The sequence below is a fragment of the Pelobates fuscus genome, chromosome 1 (genome assembly GCF_036172605.1).
Source record: "Pelobates fuscus isolate aPelFus1 chromosome 1, aPelFus1.pri, whole genome shotgun sequence".
Taxonomy (NCBI): Eukaryota; Metazoa; Chordata; class Amphibia; order Anura; family Pelobatidae; genus Pelobates; species Pelobates fuscus.
The window spans coordinates 33,234,836-33,248,367 of NC_086317.1; the positions used below are offsets into that span (position 1 = coordinate 33,234,836).

A 13,532-nucleotide genomic window follows, 5' to 3' on the forward strand; every position below is an offset into this window, starting at 1 on the left:
CTCACTCCCTGGTGGTCCAGTGGATGGGCACTGAGTAGGAGGGGGCTGGCAGAGCTCTTACTTACCTCTCCTGCAGCTCCTGTCAGCTCCCTCCTCCTCCGCGCCGGTCCGTGCAGCTCCCAGTGTAAGTCCCAGTGTAAGTCTCGCGGCCGCACTATGACCCCGCGGCTCTCGCGAGACTTACACTGGGAGCTGACAGAGGTGTTGAACGGACCGGCGCGGAGGAGGAGGGAGCTGACAGGAGCTGCAGGAGAGGTAAGTAAACGCTCTGCAGCCCCCACAGCCCCATTGTCTGTATTATGGCAATGTAAATTGCCATAATACAGACATTGACTCGAGTATAAGTCGAGTTGGGGTTTTTCAGCACAAAAAATGTGCTGAAAAACTCGGCTTATACTCGAGTATATACGGTATATGATACAGGAATCCAGTGTAAGGATCGACAGAGGGGTGAGGTATGGAAGGAGCAAAGGGTTAGAAAGATCAGCCTGGCAGCAGCATTCATTACGGATTGTAGCGGGACAGTTCGGCGTCTGGGGAGACCAGCTAGGAGAATTTAATGATGCAGAGACATGTCAGGCAGGGGACAAACCCCAACATTAATAAACAATGACTGGTTTTGGGTGTCAAATCTGCAACTGGGCTGTGTGTAAACAGAGCAGCTGGGGTATATCTGCTATCATCAGATATGTTATTTTACGAGTGGAACTGCTACAGGGATATAAACGACATATCCCATAAAATATCAGCTGAAAAGAAGTTTATGGGTTAAAAAAACAGACCCAGAAGATCAGTCTAAGAGGCTCCTGATTGGCGAGGAAGGAGTCTGCCTGAATCTGCAGTAATCTTCATTAAGCAATGCAACTTTAAGACCTTTCAAAGTGAGTATTTGTGCAGTTTATTTTTTGCATTTAAATTGCTTTAAAGCCTGGATTTCATTACAGAAACCACCTTATATTCATCTTCTCCCACAACGTAATTTAATCTGTGTGCGCATGTTTCCATATATAAATAAAATTACTTACCTTTTTTGTTGGTGAAGGATGATCCAAGAGGCAGAAGTGACCGATTGTGGTTAGACCTTCCAGAAGGGTGAGAGGGTAATCTGGTGAGATATTTTCTCTTTTAGATGTCATGTTCCTGCCAAAAAAAATAAATAAAAAAAAGTCAGTTATTTAGTTCTTCTAGGCTGGGTGCGCATAATGGGAAATGTATTTATAAAAAAAACATCTGCAGAGACCAGGTTAGCATCACAGCTTAAAATGGCTTTATAGAACCCATTTCTAAAGGCAGACCCATGTGGCACATTCTATAAATCTGATTTTACCGGTCCTTCACATAAATGGTTTTATTTTTCCTGGTAGAAAGATGGATAATATTGCTTTTTGAGAAGTGGTGGAGCAAGTTACCATGCTAATGTATCCTTTTCATGAAAAGAAACAGAAGGATTTTAAAATTAAAAACCTACATCTCTCCATTAAGATACCCGTCTCCTACCTCCATTGCACAAAAGCACTCATTGCATATTGTTAAACGAGCCTTTTAAAATGATTTCTGGAGGCACAGTGGATTCAGACATGACTGGACATATGTGACAATCATGGTCTGCCCATTACAGACATCCTTAAATTGGAATTCTGAAAATAGATTATGCTTGCCATGATGTAAAAACAATATGTATATCTTATTCTACAGAACACACAAAGCAGGTCTGAGACCTTTCATAAAACTACTACAGACTAAAGGGAAAAAATAAAGAAGTTTACTTAGCGGAAGAGATGATGCATCAAAATGTTCTCATCATGTATTGCAATCTCTGGCACGAGTGTCTTTCTCAGAAAAGAGATATTGAAAAATATATGAAACTTACCCGATCTTTACCGACTCTCTTTCATATTGCTTCACGAGTTCATCCAAATTTTTACAAATCTGCGCAATAAAAGGGGCAACTGTGAGCCCCAACGACTTTCCAAAATAAGGCAAAGATGAAGTCACTAAAGTAACCCATGGAGAATGCATCCCATATCCATACTCCGGGCGCAGAGCTCTCACCACTGCGGAGACAAACAATCCCTGGGAAGTTATTGCATGAGACTGTACGTATTGCATTGCATTAATAGACTGCTGAAAGTTGAGACCTCGTTGCCATTCCTTTGAGAGATCTGCACTAGAATCCTGATCTTCTGATAGTTGACGCAAATAGTGCTCCAGAAGAATTAAGACCTGCAGGAGTTTAAGGAGCTCAATCTGTAGAGGGTGCTCACTCCAAATTTGGTCTTGACCAAAATTAATGACGCTTTCCTCAAATAAACCTTCGTCAACATCTTTAACACCTGAGGACACCATCTCATACCTTTTTTGACTTGTGTACATGGAAGCGGATAATGAGAGAAGAACAAATTCCTGAACTTTACATCTGTCCAGCAAACTATGGATGAATTCAACGTTCTTGCTCTCTGAGGATTTAGCTATGGAGGCCAACTGAGACATCACTCTGATCAAGACTTCAACACTTTTCACTTGAACATCTCTGTTGCCCAGCACATCCTTGTGGGTGACCTTAATGTAACATGGGTAGTATGCACGTAGGAAGCTGAGGCAGAGATAAGTTAACAGCTCTATCAACAAAGAATGAGGACACATTGATGGTGACTGTGCCTGGAGTTTGCCATAAAAGCTTTGCCCAACAAGGGCTTCCTGATGACGGGCTAGGAGGTTGTATATTAAGTTCAGATGGGCTGTGGAGCTGGTGTCCATACTGGTGCTGGCTACCGCTTCAATAAATTCTTTAGGGTTGGTCTTTAAAATGGCTTCCAGCACAGAAAAGGCGTACAATACCCTTTTGGAATCATAGGGTTGTAGATACAGAAGAATATGTTTAAAAAGAGCCTCGATCAGCTCTTCTTTCTCTCTCTGCTGCTTCAGAAGTCTAGTGCTTCGGATGGCTTGAAGCTCCACATCCATTTCTTCGTCACTGGACAGCGATTCTGATGTCTGCGTTATATCAGATTCGGTTCGTACCAGATTTAACAACGTACTTTGTCTTGGGGCATCTACATAGCCCATGTTTGGGTGACCAATGTTCTTCAGATTGCTCTGCCCATCAGTATTGTCTCCGCAAGACTGGTCATTGCTAAGGTCAACAGAGCTGGGCGTAAAGGAGGACGTGTTTTCGCTGTCGTTATGGCCAGTACTAGTATCAGCAGATTCTGTGTGTTCACTGTCCTCTTCGCCACCATATCGAGAGTTGCTGTAATTGGATGATTGACTTTCTCTCCACTCATTTCTTATCCTCTCAGGATCTTTCTCCACTTCAGCCCATATAGCCTCTCGGTCAACTGTGTTAAACTGAGGGTAGATTTCATCCCCGTTACTTTCTGGGAATTCGTGAATCATTGAGGGGTCTTTCAAATAGTTTTTTTTACTTCGAAACCAGTAATTGAATTCTTCTAAAAAAAACAAACAAACAAAAAAAAAACAACAAAGCAAAACACAGACGTTACACAAAAACACAGGCATTGGTTCAACACAAAATATATAAAAAAAAGTTACACTGCAGACTGCAATGTCAGCAGATAATATTAGCATAATGCAATATTTGCATCTGATAAAGTGCAGAATTAATTTTAGAAGACATTAACAGTGCATGCAACCCATTATGACAGTAACATGGTAGATTAAAATCTCTACGTACATTTTTAAAGTTTTACCGATCATGAAACTGAATATATGATTTGCTACCAAGTTGTCTATCACAGTCTGTAGATTAGATTGCATCTTTTTTAAAGCGCTACCATCCAATGAATTTATTTAATGTGAGCAAGACAATAAAAAAATGCATCCACATTTACATGGTAAATATGAACATGGACGACTTATTAAAACGCCTCCTGACCTGATGCGTTGTTCTGCTTGATGCAATGAATGGAGGTACGTTGTGTCTTTGGGTGAAGTAGCAGCAGTAGTATAGGTTCCAAGATTCTTGCAACATCGTTTAAGGAGAGAGCTCGGATAAGCCATCCCTGCGCAGCTGCACCGATCGCTCCATCGGAGCAGTTGAGGCTATCAAGTACCACAAACAGGGATCTACAAAAAGGAACAGGGCACAAGGCGTATTTACTGGTTCTATATTCACATATGGAGAATCTGTAAAGACACCCAGGGTTATTCCCTAACATGAGAATTGCTCGGAATTCAAAGTGAGTTGAAAGTAAAAATCACAAGTTTATGCCCAAGTAGCCAAGTTTGAAAAATCTCCAAGTCAATTCTGTTTTCAGTTTAGTTGTTTTAGCCAGAATTTGATATTCACTTTGAATTCCCAGCAGTTCTCACTATTGTAAATAGCCCTGACTGTTTCTATAATTGTGTGAATCAAAGCTTTATTGAAAAGGCCAAAAATATAATCCAAAATCCATAATATCAAAAGTAACATCAAACAGAAGACAGAAATAAACTCATTGTATTCCCCGGAGCAAAAATCAATAAGTGAGAATAAAAATCAATATCATTTATTCACCTATCGAAAGAGCGGTTGTGAGATGTGACTCGGCTGCCTTGTATTTCCCTTGTCAGATGCCAAATCACCGAGAATCGGAACAGAGCCTCTAATCTGGTTACCTGTTAAAGAATAAAAACATATATATACACACAAACTTTGCCTCAGAATTATACAGCCCAGTATATCTAGAGTACGAGTTCTAAATATGGAGCAATCAGAAAACAGGGATATTCACCGTTAGCTAAAGCGACAGTTCAAATTTAAGGCCAAAGTAACGGAACTGGAAACACAAATGAATAAGAGAAATGTTCCTATCGGCTATTTGATATTCACTTTGATTCTCACTATAGTAAGTAATCCTGTAAACATAGCCAGTATACAGTGACAGAGAGTTGAAGACACCCACTGTGCCAGCTGCAGAGTTTAAAATCAGGCATAATATTCTACTATCTGTGATGCCCAGTAATAGATCATGGGATTCTAATGACTCTGCATGTTTAGTGCAATTAAAGAATTGCGGTTTAGTTGTGGTTTTATACAGAAGTCTAAAAATGAAGCAATCACTGTGGAAACCACATTAGTCTCTCTCTGATGCCCCACCATTAGAGAATGAACTTTAAATTGCTCTTGTGTGTTAGCCCTGTTGGTTTAGAAGATCACTTAAAAGGCACACACCGGGCAATGAAGTTGTTATGGTATGAGGAGGTCCCAGGTATGCCGGCATCTGCTCGCACTATAACAACCTCATCAATGGGCATCGTTGCATGCCTGCTGACCCCTTTAAGAAAAGAGAGAAAAAAAAAAAAAGCATCTTTTTCCCTCTATTTTTTTAATGGTGAGCTATTGATAGCCTGAGATCACCAGCTAATGCTCCCAGTGGCAAAAGGTCCAAAACTTCCTGATAGAAGTTTTGGACATTGAGAGAAAGAACAGGGGCAGAGCGATGGCTTTAAACCATTCCTTTATGGTTAACGCCTTCAGGAAAGCCAGTGACAAGGATTTCCTTCCACCATTACAACCTAATTGTAATTAAGTTGTTATGGTGCCTGTAGTGTTACTTTAAGATGAACCAACAATTCTACAAGCAGGTAATTCCTCAACAAAAAATAGACTTCACAATTGCAAGGTGCATGGGATTATGGAGCACGATTAACTGAGGAGTAGTAATGACACAATGTTAACACAATCACACAATCACATCAAACACAAAATGACTATACAGTTTGTTTCCTATGGAGAGGAACATACATTTTTTAACATTATTGTTTTCTGTGAAATTGTAGATTTCATCAGTTTGACCTAAAACACAACCAGATCGTCTTCATCACAATAGACAAGAAACGGCTGATAAAGTCATAGCAGTTGTTTAACCCAATATATGCCTGATTACACATTTTCTCATGTTGTGTTGTATAATATCTTAGGACCGATCTATACTAGGAATTCAAACTACCGTATCTCACCTTATCATTGTCCAGCAGAGTCTGGCAGATGATTTCTTCGCAAATATTAGCCGAAGGAGCCAAGCAGTGCAGTCTGTAGAACAGCTCGACACATGTAATGTGATGTTCTCTGGTTTCCATATTCAGTTGATTCCACAGGACGTGAGCCACTCTCTGATGGGAAATAGGGCTCAGTGTTAAAATACACAGAATAATCGCAAAATAACATTTCTAAAAGTGGGCCAACACGCAAAAACGTCCATTATTTTTATATATGGTGGCAAGCATGTTTAAAACTTAGAACCATTTTTACTCTTTATTTTGTATTATATTTATATACATATTATTTATAATTACTTTGAATCAAACCTAAAATGTATTGACTTGTTAACTTTATTTCTCATATGGAGAGTTGTCATGTTTGCAATGTTTTTAATGACATGCTCGTACCCTAGATATACTGGGCTGTATAAATCTGGGGCAAAGTTCTAAACATGGAGCAATCAGGAAAATGTTCCACTGGTTTCCATGGCAATTTCTCCACTAGTAATGCTTTTTATCTGTAACTCTCACTATCTCCACAACTGGAAACCATGTTAAAGAATACATTGCTAGGTCAGCCACTAATTTTATTGTAGTAAAAATGGATATTATATTAAATCAGACTGGGGGGGACACTGCCAGGACCTATCTTCTGCACAGTCCAACAGAAACTGACATACACAAGTGGGCCAAGACGTGCGTAAAGTTCCCTAAAATACAGGAACACAGGTGTTGACGGGAAACTATCTAAAGATGGGAACATCAATGGTATCAACGCTTTCAGTATGAAAGGCTAGAAGACAGACATTGGACACTAAACTCGTACCGGGTAGAAATCTGTTTTCTCTGCAATGAGTTTCAGGACGCCTGGTGAGACAGGCGGCACCGTGACCATTTGCAGTTTTCCAAACACCGCACCATATCCCGATGTTTTAGCCCGTTTCATTCGATCGTCCATGACAATAGATAAGGACTGGGAATGATTGATGACTTCAAGCAAGGTGGAAATGGCTACATTCTGGATATAACAATCCTTCACACAGCAACAGATGGTCATGAGGGATTTAAACCATAATGGGAACCCGGCATCACCAGATCCTTATAATGAACACACAAAAAAATAATAAAACAAAGAGAGAATTATTAGGATTTTCATTTAGAGTACTTGGAGCAAGTTTGGATGAAATGTTAAAAAGTAACACTATAGGGTCAGGAACACAAACATGTATTGCTCCCCCTGAGCCAACGTAGAAAATGTTAAAAAAAAACTCACATTATTCCCAGCGCAGCGCAGGTCCATCAATGCTGGCCGCGCCCCAATTTGCCTCCTTGGTGACATCAGAATTTCTCTTTTTTAGCCAATTCAATGCTTTCCCAAAGGGAAAGCATTGGATTGGCTGAAATCGTCAAGGAGGTGGGATGTGGGCGACATACACTGAATGGCACTGCTGCCTACTGTGCAGCACTGCCCCAGAAAGCACCTCAAGTGGCCATCTGACTGGCGGCCACTTGGAGGTGTCCCTAGAGGGCAATGTAAACACAGCCTTTTCTCTGAAGTGTTTGTATGAAAATGCCTGAAGGCGATGATTATACTCACCAGAACAAATACATTAAGCTGTAGTTGTTCTGGTGACTATAGTGTCCCTTTAACATTTCGGCTTTTCTTTATCTCAATTGCCTACCGTTCTCTGTTGTTTTGATAACAAACATACAGAATTAAGCCTCATGTAACAATGTGATTCATTGTTTACTGGATTGATGTTTCACAATAACTTATTTTCTAACTTGTTTTTTCCCCCCAGTACCCGTACAAACTTGTACTCTAAGAGATAAAGCTATTAAGGGAGCGAAATGTGAGTTTAGAGTGTTAAACTGGACAGTTTGGAAACAACTTGGTACAAACCAAGCTACCATCATTCAGACTGATGGATATTTATTACAGATAGCTACACTATTAGCAGCAAGCCAAACAAGCACTTGGTAGTAAGAAAGCCTATTTGTGCTGAATAAAATGAAATACTTGCTCAATGTCAAGTGAGTTTGCTTAGTGGATAGGTCACCGGCAGCTGTTTGATTGCCTGTAGCTGTTTGATTGCCAATGTTGTCCACACTTATCCCATAAATGTATCACACAAAGGTGATAAACTGAGTACTTTACGCACCATAATCATTACAGCTCATTGCTGGAGGGGCTTGACACAACTGTGGCTCTCCCTGGCATCTCTGATTGGGTCTATGTAGTGCCTAATATAAGTATTTGTCCTGAGCTAGGTATTTTTCCAGCTCTTTTAAATTTTGAATCTATTAAAAGTCACTGGACAGCTTAGATTCCTTTTGTTTGTCATTTAGTCCGATGGGTTAACCCCTACCATTTCTGTCCAGCCACCCTATACACTGCTTCATCAATTTTTCTTTATCCCCTAGATGCATAAATATTACTATTATCGGATGTACTCAATTCTGAGCCATTCTACGATGTGACGCTGTAACCTAACATGACTTTTACAGGTGTCCCCACGGTTCAGTTCTGAATACACTTTTCACAAGTATTGCATGTGAACACATTCATGCACGTTTGTCGTCCACGGGCATGAGTGCCCACTGATGCGGGTACTTGTGCCCTGGCATTTTCCCCCCATTATATATCCTTTCAATAACAGACTTGAAAGGAGTACGGCAGTACACACAATGCATTACTGTTCCCAAGTATACATACTTCTCCTTTAAAGGGACACTACAGGCACCCAGACCACTTCATCTCATTGAAATGGTCAGGGTGCAATGTCCCAATCTCACTTAGTCCTGCAATGTAACTCATTGCAGTTTTTGAGCAATTACAATGGTTACTTTGCAGGACTAAGACTGCCTCTAGTGGCTGTCAATCAGAGAGAAACTAGAAGCACTTCCTGGTTGCCAACAAACTTTTGGTCCCTTAACTGATGTTCTACATGGAGACATCCAGCATGAGTAAAATTCCCATAGGAAAGCACTGAAGCATTGGAACCAGACAGCTCTATAGTGTTGGGAATGAAGCTTTGTATTCCTATCACTATAAAATCTCTTGAAGTAAATACCGGCAATGAACAAGCCAGGAAACAGTTATAATAAAATGACCGTTATTGCTACCGTAAGCCGATGTCCCCTTACCAGGCACTTGAAAGAGGGTGGAATGTAACTGTTCAGTTTCTTCATCAGATAGATAGACTGGGAAGGTTGCACAATCCAATAAAAAGTGGCATGCAGCAGCAAAGGCTTCCCTGCAGTCCTCTGTCACCTCCCCCATGTTCTGAATAAAATGGTCAATGTCCCATTCATCTTCAGTACTTTTGGTTCCTTTCCTGCTGTGCGTGTACCCTGGGGAAGAGTCCAACTTCGCGCTTTTATGCTTCGTCCCTGGGGCTCGGGGAGTAAAAAAGTCTGTTAACATCTGCTTAAACTGGGGAACTGTGATTTGCTTTGTTTCCCATGAGCCCCTTTTTCTTGCATTCCCCTCCTTCTCTGGAGGCACTGCGATCACTGAGGAGCTTTGCCCATTATTCTGCAGATGAATACCAAACAGCTGCTTACTGGCAAACGAGGCTATCAGCTCCTGGATGCAGTGGAGGGTTTTTTGCACACTACCCCCCTTTTTCCAGACATCTCCCTTTTCTGGGCACACCCTGGGCACCCGCAGATGTTGAGACAGTTCAGGAGATGATGCGCTTAGTCCGATTCCACTGTCTTCTGACTTCAGTGGGGGATAAACAGGTTCCTCTTCTACAGAGTCCACTTCCGTTTCCCCAACGGGATTTAGGAGCACTGAAAGTTTTAATGGACTCTGGAATAAAACATGGAGTGGAGTCTGTCAAAACTGCCAAGACAAAGTTATATCACTAAAACAAACAGAATAACTATGGGACAGGGCTCTAGGGTAAGTGATATACAGGACAGAAGAGAAACAAAAGCAAAGGAAACTAAAATGAACTGGGGAGAGAGGCGCCCTTTAATCCACGTGAAATATATGATGAAAAAGAGGATCGGAGTTTAATCTGATATTTGGCAAGCACTTTTCTCCAGTCGATCAATACTCACAGAGTCCCCACTCAGACTCTCCATGTCCAGGTAGGCAGGAGGCATCTGAACTTTGCTAAGAATTTTGAAACATGTTTTGAGCGCCTGGGTCAGCTCTGATAGGCTTAGTACATCCAGGTTCTCAGACAGAGACTGGGTCATGTAACTCAACATCTGTGGCAGGTACTGGGTCTGAACTTCTGAATACAGCTCCTGCAAAAAAATGAATCAAACATGTTTGTTTATCTTTCTGCCATATAAACAAGCGTGCTCTCTATGGTTGCAGATATATATTATAACTACTGCAAGAGAAGCTTTTTAATTATCTTTGCTGGTACTCATTTCTAATCTACCCGTTAACATCAATAATTAGATTTCGGTCATCGTGTACTGCTGGCTAAACATAGGCTAGAGTTTCAGAGCTCTGTACTTATCATTGCTCAGAAAACTCACAATTTAGATCAGATACTTACATCAAACTAACAAGGCTTTATCTTACTGCACCGGGTCAAATAACATATTGCCTGCTTTAATCCAGGGATTCAACTAAGGAATAACATTACCCAGAAAAAAGGGATTTAACCCCTTAAGGACACACGACATGTGTGACATTTCATGATTCCCTTTTATTCCAGAAGTTTGGTCCTTAAGGGGTTAAAGTGGCACCGACAACTGAAATGTCTTTTCAAGACAAAGATTAAAACTAAAATGAAAATACAGGAATATTATCCCTTGTGCCACCAAGCTATAGTATGTTTAATTCTTGCTCCTTGAAGACTTACCAGGATTTCATTATGAATGCGGACATTTAATTGAATTACAATTTTCAACCCCTCCGTACCAGTTACTGGTTAAAAAAAAAAAACAGGGCTGAAGCAGCCAGAGTATGGGATTTACGGAGAAGCTCCCAGCATTCCACTGTCCAGGAAATCGAGAAATGGTTATATCATTTCTTTAAGATCAAGGCTAGCTGGTAACCTTTTTTTTGTTTTTATTATAAAACTGATGAACTGAACAGATATATATATTATTTATTTTTTCAGCTATATGGTTTCGGCCCAAAATATTCTATTTATCCCCACTTTAGTGAATAAATTCCAGCTACATTTGTATCACAGAGTTAATAACGATATTCTTTTCCATTTCACGGTTTGACTTAAAGGGACACTATAGTCACCTGAACAACTTTAGCTTAATGAAGCAGTTTTGGTGTATAGAACATGCCCCATGCAGCCTCACTGCTCAATCCTCTGCCATTTAGGAGTTAAATTCCTTTTGTTTATGAACCCTAGTCACACCTCCCTGCATGTGACTTGCACAGCCTTCCATAAACACTTCCTGTAAAGAGAGCCCTATTTAGGCTTTCTTTATTGCAAGTTCTGTTTAATTAAGATTTTCTTATCCCCTGCTATGTTAATAGCTTGCTAGGCCCTGCAAGAGCCTCCTGTATGTGATTAAAGTTCAATTTAGAGATCGAGATACAATTATTTAAGGTAAATTACATCTGTTTGAAAGTGAAACCGTTTTTTTTCATGCAGGCTCTGTCAATCATAGCCAGGGGAGGTGTGGCTAGGGCTGCATAAACAGAAAAAGTGATTTAACTCCTAAATGACAGTGAATTCGGCAGTGAAATTGCAGGGGAATGATCTATACACTAAAACTGCTTTATTTAGCTAAAGTAATTTAGGTGACTATAGTGTTCCTTTAAAGAAGGACTAATCATTGTAAAGTGATATTTATTTTATAGGATGAAGAATTTCCATACCAGAGGTATGACATCCAACAGGAAAACGAGCAGAGTGCAGATCTCAGACACAGAGGGTGCCCAGCCCACGTAACGACTACTCGTACTATCCAGAGACTTCTTCCTAGATGGACGAACATTCACCAAAGAAAAACATAGAAGAAAAAATATTAATTAAAAATCACCCATCACTGTGCTTATTATAAAACCAAAGTAATCAAAAGGCAGGATCAGGGTTTTCAGACAGTATGATGCATTCAGCTACATATTCAGAATATAACTGCGCTGTGTTTACTCAATGCCGAAAGAAAAATAAATGTTAAAAAAGGGGGGGGGGGGGGGGAAATTGAGTGCTTTAAAAAGGGAAAATCCTGGAGGGGAGAGAGAAATTCTAGTGAGAACGTGGAGAGGTGACACAGGATAGGACATATAGATTGAGGAGCTCAAATGACAACACTGCTGGGAAAAATATTTCTAAACTGCTGTTAATACGTAGTAGCTTAGTCCAATACGTGTCAGACATTCCATGATGAATATAGTAAAGTTTTTTTGCCCTATATTTGGCATTATAACTGAGAACAAGTTATTAAAAACGGTTTAACAAAAAGAACAAAAGAGTTGGACAATTAAACAGAATTATTCATTAAAATAAAAAAAAGAACAACAAATATATCCAATGTGCAAACAGGAAACCGTGACCATATTTCAAGGCTTAAGAGGGAGAAGAATACAGACAGCACAAGGATGTCAAACAGGTTTACTCTACCTGAAGCAATCTTCAAAGCACACAGTCATATAATCCCAAAGAAAGTCAGTGCTTAGAGAAGTGATTAGTAAATTGACTGTTTTAACGATCTCAGATGCATTCTTGTTTTCTTTAATTGCACTGCAAAGAGATTGGGGAAAAAACACAAGTCAAAGATCAGTATTAAAGGGGACCAATTGCAAGAAAAAGGGGTGCCCTAACCTGGCCTTCCAACTACATTTCCCATAATCCTTGTTATGAGACTCAAAAGAGTCTAAGGGTCAAGATTGGACACCTCTAGTCTATATGCAGTGTTATATTTTTGAAATGGATTTTAACTTTCTAGTATTAGATGGTTGTGGCAAATCCAGCCACTATACATTGTATTTTATGTATATATAATGTTATGCATACGTGTATACACCTTTAAGAACCAAGCGTATGTATTCTGTGTAACATGGTTCAAGGAAATCCTAGCGTTCATATGCTGCCGGCATACGAAAACCGCCAGCATTCATGTAATCGTTTCACGAACGGTGAATTTCAACACCATTCGTGAAACGACCAAACTACCGAATGGAGACCACACACAGGAGGTCGTGTGGCACCCATTAAGGATTGCAACATTGTTGCAATCAGGCAATTAAGAGGATTCAGGGTGGCCGTCGTTCGGCTACGGACCACGCGGCGGTCGGCCATCTTGGATCCTTTGTTAAGCCCAGCGGTATTTGGTCGTCGAGCGCCTGGAACTAAAATCGGCTACTCGACGGCACGAATACCGCTGGACTTCCAAGCCGTTCGGGAGCCCCGGTCCTTCGGTAATGTGATTCTATAGTCATTCGGTAGTTTGGAGGTAACTTAGAAATAATGTGTATTTCGTACGGAGTTCGGTTATTTAAGCTGGGATCTGAGCGGCACTTTCACGAAATGTGCGCTCAGACCCCATCTATCTACCGAACGTCCCTTCGTTTAAATCAGACGAATATTGTATGAGTTATGGATTTTTGTGTG

The 13,532-nt window shown here is 40.4% G+C and overlaps 1 protein-coding gene across 1 annotated transcript in view; it reads right to left on the reverse strand.

The window, feature by feature from the left end:
- DOP1B (DOP1 leucine zipper like protein B) overlaps positions 1 to 13,532 on the reverse strand; it is a 134,745-nt gene that overhangs the window by 57,417 nt on the left and 63,796 nt on the right. Inside the window, exons 11-20 of the mRNA XM_063447437.1 lie at positions 12,543 to 12,662; positions 11,798 to 11,900; positions 10,054 to 10,245; positions 9,130 to 9,799; positions 6,809 to 7,080; positions 5,962 to 6,114; positions 4,517 to 4,617; positions 3,896 to 4,086; positions 1,871 to 3,449; positions 1,026 to 1,140 (exon numbers count right to left, since the gene is read on the reverse strand). Of these exons, the coding sequence (XP_063303507.1) occupies positions 1,026 to 1,140; positions 1,871 to 3,449; positions 3,896 to 4,086; positions 4,517 to 4,617; positions 5,962 to 6,114; positions 6,809 to 7,080; positions 9,130 to 9,799; positions 10,054 to 10,245; positions 11,798 to 11,900; positions 12,543 to 12,662 (3,496 nt within the window). The remainder of the gene's footprint in view (positions 1 to 1,025; positions 1,141 to 1,870; positions 3,450 to 3,895; positions 4,087 to 4,516; positions 4,618 to 5,961; positions 6,115 to 6,808; positions 7,081 to 9,129; positions 9,800 to 10,053; positions 10,246 to 11,797; positions 11,901 to 12,542; positions 12,663 to 13,532) is intronic.